The sequence below is a fragment of the Telopea speciosissima genome, chromosome 10 (genome assembly GCF_018873765.1).
Source record: "Telopea speciosissima isolate NSW1024214 ecotype Mountain lineage chromosome 10, Tspe_v1, whole genome shotgun sequence".
Taxonomy (NCBI): Eukaryota; Viridiplantae; Streptophyta; class Magnoliopsida; order Proteales; family Proteaceae; genus Telopea; species Telopea speciosissima.
This window is the reverse complement of record NC_057925.1, coordinates 16205051-16212857: the sequence shown is the minus strand read 5'-3', so window position 1 is coordinate 16212857 and position 7807 is coordinate 16205051. Positions and strand designations below refer to the sequence as shown.

The 7807-nt window shown below is 35.5% G+C and overlaps 1 protein-coding gene across 1 annotated transcript; it reads left to right on the top strand.

Moving 5' to 3' along the window:
- Positions 1 to 4562: 4562 nt before the first annotated feature.
- On the top strand, positions 4563 to 6290 carry LOC122641591 (two-component response regulator ORR9-like). The gene is made up of 5 exons (XM_043834875.1): positions 4563 to 4924; positions 5059 to 5162; positions 5253 to 5330; positions 5442 to 5512; positions 5671 to 6290. Exons 1-5 carry the CDS (start codon positions 4822 to 4824, stop codon positions 5930 to 5932), a joined length of 618 nt encoding a protein of 205 aa, XP_043690810.1. The 5' UTR covers positions 4563 to 4821; the 3' UTR covers positions 5933 to 6290.
- The last annotated feature ends 1517 nt before the right edge of the window (positions 6291 to 7807 follow it).

The following is a 7807-nucleotide window of genomic DNA, read 5'->3' as shown; positions in this document are numbered from 1 at the left end:
AACTCGGACCTTCCTCCCCCTAGTGGATACAATTCACTCTCAGTCCATATCTCTTTGATCATGATTCTCTTTTCCTTATATTCTAGAACATGTTGAATGTTCAAAAACCCTCAAGATCATTATTTACTTAACCTTTTATTATTAAGTTTGCGAATTCTTTTCCGGATATCTCTAAACGAATACGGATGTCCTTAAACGGATACGGATGCGGATCGAATTCGGATTTTCAATTATCCATTTACAACCCTTTATACATATCGATCATATTGGTTCGGATCAAAATCATTTTACCCCTCAAAAGATCCATACCCCAAAAAAAAAAATTGACTGTTTTCCTCTCCTCTGTTCCGATACCATTGATATGATATTGATCAGGTATCAATATCAGTCAAGGTTGATATCAATACGGATCAGCCGATACAATTGATGTGATACCGATACCTAAAGCCATGTTCCAAACAGATTGTGTCAAGATTTGGGCCATATTATCAACAAATTATAATCACTAATCAAGCCTGCACAAGAATGGATCATCTAGTAAAACTTAAAAGGTTTAGGATCAAAGAAGATAAGAAAAATAAATGCCAAATTAAGCCCAAACAGACCCTTTTAAGCAAGCCAAAGGTTTAGAAAAACCTGTAATAACTGCTGGGTGGTTATGTGAGCCCAGTTGGTTCAATAAAGAATGAGTGTTGTCGGGAATCTTCACCCAAAAAAAAATCTCAGTACACAATAATACATACAAATATCACAAGTATCTGCCCTTATTCAAAGTTGTATAGATGGCAATCATAATCTTACTAATTAAAACAAATCAAAATGGACAGATTTATCAAATCTTCCCAAAGGGATATTTCCAAGAAAGTACTAATCACAAGGACCCTTCTCACTCTTTAGGAGAATTTTCTTAGGTGGCTATCATCAAAAAGAAATTTTCTCGGTCTTTTATCAATCCTAATCATCTGATTCTAGGTGGACCCTCCATCAATTTCATCCACAGAATCAATTTTTGGTCTTCCTTATTTCTTATGTAAAGTGGTTTGAACTCTAAAGTTGTTTTCAAACCTAATAAATGTATAAAAAGATATAATTTTATGAATTAATTTCTGATCAAATCAAGGTTATAAAACACTGTATCGGGTACGTATCAATCACTGTCAATATCGGCTATATCGATTTTGCCGTATCAATCAATTTTGTTAGAAACTAACGCTCAGAATGACGATTTTGCAGAAGAAAAACGAAGAGAAAGAGAAGAACAAACATACAAGACAAGATTTACATGGTTTACCTCCAAGAAGGAAGGCTTCATCCACGGCCGAGCGATAGAACGATTCCACTACTTCTGTGAAGTAAAATACAAACCCTTAATCTCACATCTCTCAAAGAGATAACAACATTATACAAGAAAATTCTAACCCAAAAAGTACAGAATTGCCCCTAGAGACCCACCCGGTCTAGTTCAGACCTGAACCAACTTATGTCTAAATACAAATCAAATCGAAGATCTCGACGAGCTCTACAGGGGACAATGCCCATGGCGCTGATGTGTGCATTTTCTGGCTATTTTGATGCGATTCGAAGGCGAAACAGCCCGCTGAAGAATCACCATAGCGCTTTCTAGACTGAGATCAGGCTTCACCAATAACAAATTTGAGATTAAAAAACCAATTTTCAATAAAAATATCCACTTTTTGGTCAATACAACTGATGTATATTGGTATCGGTCTCCGGCGACACACATATGTATTGGTTGATACAATATCGATATTTAGAACCTTGGATCCAATCCCTAATCAGGATTTTTGGTCTAAATTGTTGAGTAATGTCTCCAAATGTAGAACACCCAGATCCTAATTACACTTTTAACTGAACATAATCTACAACACTGTTAATTTATGTTCTTATACAGTTACATTTACTTGAGAATTTAAGATAAAAGTTAGTGTTAAAGTTGAATCTGCTTAAAGTTTAATTGAGAGAATCTATGATGAAAGGAAATGCTTGATTTTACCTGTTTGAATAATGTTCTATCCTGGATATTTTAAAACGAGTCTTACTCCATCATTAAGATTAGAGACAGACATAAATATACAAATTAAAGTTACTCTAGAGTGCTTTCAGAAATACCATTATCTGTCAAAACACCCTCTTTTGATGCTTGTGCTCTACCCTTGTTTCAATTAAACCAACCTTCCTATGTGCCTCCAATCTAGGGGTGTTAATCGGTCGGATCGGGCTGGTTTTGATATTGTAATGGTGAATCCGAAACCAAACCAACAAGGGAAGCTTCGCTTTTAGTTCGATTTGGTTTCTCTTATCGGTTAGTCATTGGGTAGGTATCGGTTTCAGTATATAGGGTTCTTATCGGGTTATATCGATTTGATTACAATTTCGATCTGAATTTTCATTCAATTTCGTTTCAGTTTGGTTTCAAGTGTGAAATATCCCAATACAAAACCAATCCAATAAGAATTGATTTGGTTTCGATTGAATTGAGTTGGTTCGGTCGGGTTTCACTAATTCAGTTTAGGGATTGATACCCCTACTCCAACCTAAAGTTCTAGGTTCGACGAAAACCCAACCGGTTCATACAACTAAACCAAAGAACTAGCTTCTGGTCGAGTCAATTTATTTATTAGCCAAAAGCTACCATATTGGACCACATAGAACCAGCTGGTTCAGCTTTGAGTTGCCCATAGGCCATAACTGGTTCAGCACTGATTGCTCCCATCTTTCAAAACCAAACATATTTTTCCAAATTTTGTAAAAGTCAAGGAGAAAAGTAAGTGGAAGGATAATGATAACTGTGATTTTTGTTGATCTTTTTGCCTATTGACTCTTTCTAGATTTTAGACTGCCTAAGGCTAGACTTCAAGATTATCTAGTCAATAGTAATTTTTCTTTTGTCATCAAAAGATTTCAATAAATCAAAGATTGTGATCAACAAAATCATGTTTAGTTTTTTTGACAAAAGAGATCTAAGTGGGACCAAGAAGATGGTAACCTAGCATATGAAATATATGTCATTTGTCTTTCTATTTAATCTTCTAGATATAGTGATTACTATTTCCAACCAATTTTGAAGATTTGAAGATCAGAGACTTAATGGAAGTTTCATAGCATTGAAAAGAAGGGTGGGTTAGACCATGTAGACCATACTAAAGATTTCAATGTTCTACTAACAAAACCCATCAGTCAATCAATTCATCCTTAAAACATATCAAAAGGGTCCCTCATTAGGATCTCCTACACCAATTTAAGTGAACAAAAAACATAAAAAGCATTAACACATGACCAGTAGATCAACAACCTCAAGGTGGGTGAGTTTGAAAACCAGAATTTAGTGTTGATCAAAAGAGACCAGAGGGAGAGAGAATGTTGATCTCAAGAGAGAGAGAGAGGGGCAACAAGAGAGTTGGGTAGCATTAGAAAACTCAACAATTCTAGGGGTTTTTTTTTTTTTGTGGTTTGAATCGGTCGTATCGAATCGAAAAGAATTGGGATCGATCATGTCTGATTCCTGATTGTTGAAACCGTAGTTGGGTGTAGGATAATATGGAATCGAGATTGAATCATTCCTTATCAATTGGTTTGAATCGGTCCTAAGAACCCTAAAATCGGCCTTCAGATTAGAAAACTCAAACTATTCAAGAGCTATTTGGCTTGAGTCAGACAAAACGAATTGGTAGGAATTGGGATCGATCACATCTGATTCTCAAATTCTTAAACCATGGTTGGGCCCAAGGTTTCAAAACACGGAATCAAGAAAGAAGTGGCGTCAGCTGATTCACATTCAATTCCATTCTAGATCGATCGTAATTGGTCTGAAATTGACCAGAATCAGTCATATTCCACTTAAACCCAATAAAAAAAAAAAAAATCCTTTATGAACCACCCGCGTACGAATGATTCGAATCGAGATTGATCACGACTGATTCCAATCTGAATAGACTGATTCGATCAATCCAATTCCAATTTTCCAAACCCTGATTGGACCCTATAATATTGGACATGTAGATGGTTATGAATGTATAGAGGTGATTAGGTTAAAAAGGATAAGGGGTTTGGTTAGTTGGAGTCTTGGAGAGAGAGAGAGAGAGAGAGAGAGAGAGAGAGAGAAAAGGTGGATGAATGGATGAATGAATGAATGTAGAATAGAAGAGAGACATTGCTGTCATCAAATGGGCATAGGAAGCAAATCTTAGGGAATCAAATAAAATTGCCCCCTCTTTGCACCACCCCACCTGCTCAAGATATGGTAAGAGCACATGATTTCACACCAGAAGAAAGGAACAGAGCTGACGTCAGAGTATCTCTTGGGAGGATTTTGGTGGGACCTTTCACCACCTCCCCATAAGTCCCCCAACCTTTTTCTTTCAGTCCAAAACACTTCAAATTTTATTTTTTTTTGTTATTGTTAATAAAAAACCAGCTAAGCCGTGGGTGGGAAAAAAGTTTTGTGACTTAAAAGAAATCAAAGCTCATTGATTTCTTATTATTATTTCTTGTTTTGATAAAGAGAAGATATATATAGAAAAAGAGGGTCCCCTTGCTTGTTCTCTAATTCAAAAACTAGTTGGAAAATTTGGGAGATTCGGAGTGAAATCTGGTCGGATCTTGCTTTCTTGGCTGTGGATTTTGGTGGGTAGTAGTATTTCAACACACTTAACTAATGGGTTCTTCTTCATTTCTCTCCTAGAAAACATTCACGAGGACCACAACCAACAAATCAATCATCATTTCTTCTTTCTTATTCCTCTTCTTCTTCTTCTTCTTCTGCCTCTCCTCTTCCTTATTGGATCTTTGGATCAGAGTGAGATGGGTATGGAAACAGAAGCTCAGTTTCATGTTTTAGCAGTTGATGATAGCCTTCTAGACAGAAAACTGATTGAAAGGCTGTTGAAGAACTCATCTTATCATGGTATGTTTAAATGAAACTCTGGAAGGAAACAAAAAAAAAAATGAGGAAACAGAGGAGTTCATTTCAGAGATCTTCCCAGCTCAATTCTTTGGATTTTGACTGTTTCTTCTTCTGGGTTTTGTTAATTTTGCCAGTTACTACAGTGGATTCTGGTAGCAAAGCTTTAGAGTTTCTGGGTTTACATGAGGATGATCAGAGAAACTCAAACCCACCTTCTGTTTCTTCACACCATAATCAGGTATGAATCTATCTGTAAGCTTCTGAAAGCCTAGATCTTCTCCTTCTTGTTGGGTTCTGTTGTTAAATGTTTGAGTATTTGTTTTTACAGGAAATGGAAGTAAATCTCATCATCACAGACTACTGTATGCCTGGAATGACAGGCTATGATCTGCTCAAAAAAATCAAGGTTTGTGTTGTTTTAACTTTTTTGTTTTACTGTCCTTTCTGGGAATCTTTCTCACCTCATAATTCTTAAATCAAAGAAGCTCAATAGATTTTCTCTGGTTTTGTTCTACAGGAATCTTCATCTCTAAAAGACATACCTGTTGTCATCATGTCCTCTGAGAATGTACCTTCTAGGATTAACAGGTAAAAATCAACTCAAGATTCTTTCTCTCTCTCTCTCTCTCTCTCTCAGCTCTTCAGCACTTCTAATTTGATTAAAACTTAAAATTTTAAAAGGGGAAAATAATAAGAGTTGGAATTGATTTCTAAATTTCAATTTTATTTTTTATGGTAATGATCAGATGCTTAGAAGAAGGAGCAGAGGAGTTCTTTCTTAAACCCGTGCAGATCTCAGATATGAAAAGGCTTCAACCCCATCTTCTTAAGGGGAAATATAAGGATCAACAACAACAACAACAAGAAGAAGAACAACAACAACAGCAATCACCACAACAACAACAACAACCCAACAACAAGAGAAAGGCAATGGAAGAAGGCCTTACAGGTAGCCTTTCACCTGAAAGAACCAGGCCAAGATTAAGTGCTGGCTTAACAGTGGTCTGATCAATAAAAATATTAGTTTCCCTTTTACAAGAACAAGGAGATCCCATAACTCCTTTTTTCTTTCAACAAATTTTTTTTTGTTTCCTTCTTCTTCATGCTTCATGACACAGGCTCAAGAGCAATGTGTGTAGGGAGGGAAGAGGGGAAAGAGAGAGAGAGGGAGAGAAGCATGAGAAGAGAGATGTTCATCACAGTTGGATACCTGTAATTTTTTTTTTCTTTTCTTTTTTGATTAATGGGTTACTTGTATACATTTTACATAGCAAAATTTGCATTCAGATTTGCAGAGAAGCAAAATAGAAATGTAAATAATGGATAGAACTGCAAAGGGAATCTGTACTATTTGGCTTAAAATCCATTCTGACAAACTTGATTCACTTTTATGAGTTCTCTTAAGAGATTGTCATTATTAGTTTGATTGTGTGAAACAAGAAATAAAAAAGGATCTGGGGGTTAAAAGGATGCTTTTTTCCCCTTGAATGTAGGTGTTGATGATGAAGATAATAATGAAACTTCCATTTTTATAATTCAAAGAAATTAAGGGTCAATGGTGCCTTTTTTAAGTTTTCTGAACTAATAATAAAAGCATGTTAGGAACAGAGGCTTCTGATAAAGGGAAAATTTATAATAAAGTTTCTTAATTTGTTAGATTCCATTGTAAGAAGCAGCAGCATGGTTATAGGCAGTTGTGGAACAAATAGTAGGTGGCAAATAGGTCTTGATTGGTTTTCATAAAACAAAAACAAAAAAAAGAGGTCTTGGTTGGGTGCATTGTAGATTCTATTATGATACTTGTCATTTGGTCAAAGTTTGTGTTCCTTTTCATCTTTCAAAATTCCATCCAAAAGTTGACCTCAATTTATCAAACTTTTGAAGTCTCTACACGTTTAAGTTGGCACACAATATCTGTATAAATCATCAATGACTTTTTTTATTGGGTATTTTTATTTTTTTATTTTTTTTTATTTTTGATTTGGGAGGGGGAGGGGCTGTTGATACTATGGTTCAAGATCTAGTTAGAAACTTGAAGTTTTGACTGAGATGTCTTGGTTTCTCAAGTTCTGAGATGAAACCCATATGTAATATTGTATCAATTAGATTTTTACATATTATGACAATATTTTAGAAATTTCGATAATTTTGATCAATTTCCACAATTTAAAAAAAAAAAGTTTCGATCAATTTTAACCAATTTCAACTGGTCCATTTTCGATCAATTTTGACCAGCACATGACATGTCTAGTTTTGCCTAAAAAAATACTTGGGAAATCTCGGTTTTGGCTGATGTTGAAAACGAGATTTAGAACATTGGTTGAACCTAAATCATGTATATAGTGGTAATGGTGGGGGAGGGGTGCTGATTAGTAATTGTATATATGCACCTTGAAGAGATGGAGTGAAATCTTTAAGGACCAAGTTTTTCTTCAGCTATAGTCAATGGAGAATCATATTCCTTGATGAAGGGCTTCAAATGGTATTCTTAAGGTATGTTGGAACAGTGGGGTATTTTCGATCATTCATAGATAGGAGTAGACATTAGCAACCATTGAAGATTGTCCTTTTCCTTCTCAGGAAGGAAAATTTTCTCCAATCGTTAATCAATATTTTAGATTAGACTAAGCCTCCCATGCATACCATTCACCATAGGCATCAACACCGGATGGCCAAGGGGAGAAATAGTTTTGACACCAAACAATAGGGGGTGGAAGTTGATGGGACAAGAGTCCCATCACATATGTTCACATCACCCATGGTGAGGGGATTCTTCCTCCCCTTCAATGAATGAAAATTTTCACCTTCCAAATTTTATTCTTTGCATTTTATTTTAAAAGGTTCATTCTGAAATCACCAAGGTTGGTGACATTTATCTATCAT

Bases quoted from the DNA above. Each gene is read 5' to 3' on its own strand.
- LOC122641591 (XM_043834875.1), top strand. From the start codon at position 4,822: ATGGGTATGGAAACAGAAGCTCAGTTTCATGTTTTAGCAGTTGATGAT. The intron at 5,163-5,252 runs GTATGAATCTAT...TTGTTTTTACAG, and splicing joins TTTCTTCACACCATAATCAG to GAAATGGAAGTAAATCTCAT. The intron at 5,513-5,670 runs GTAAAAATCAAC...GGTAATGATCAG, and splicing joins GTACCTTCTAGGATTAACAG to ATGCTTAGAAGAAGGAGCAG.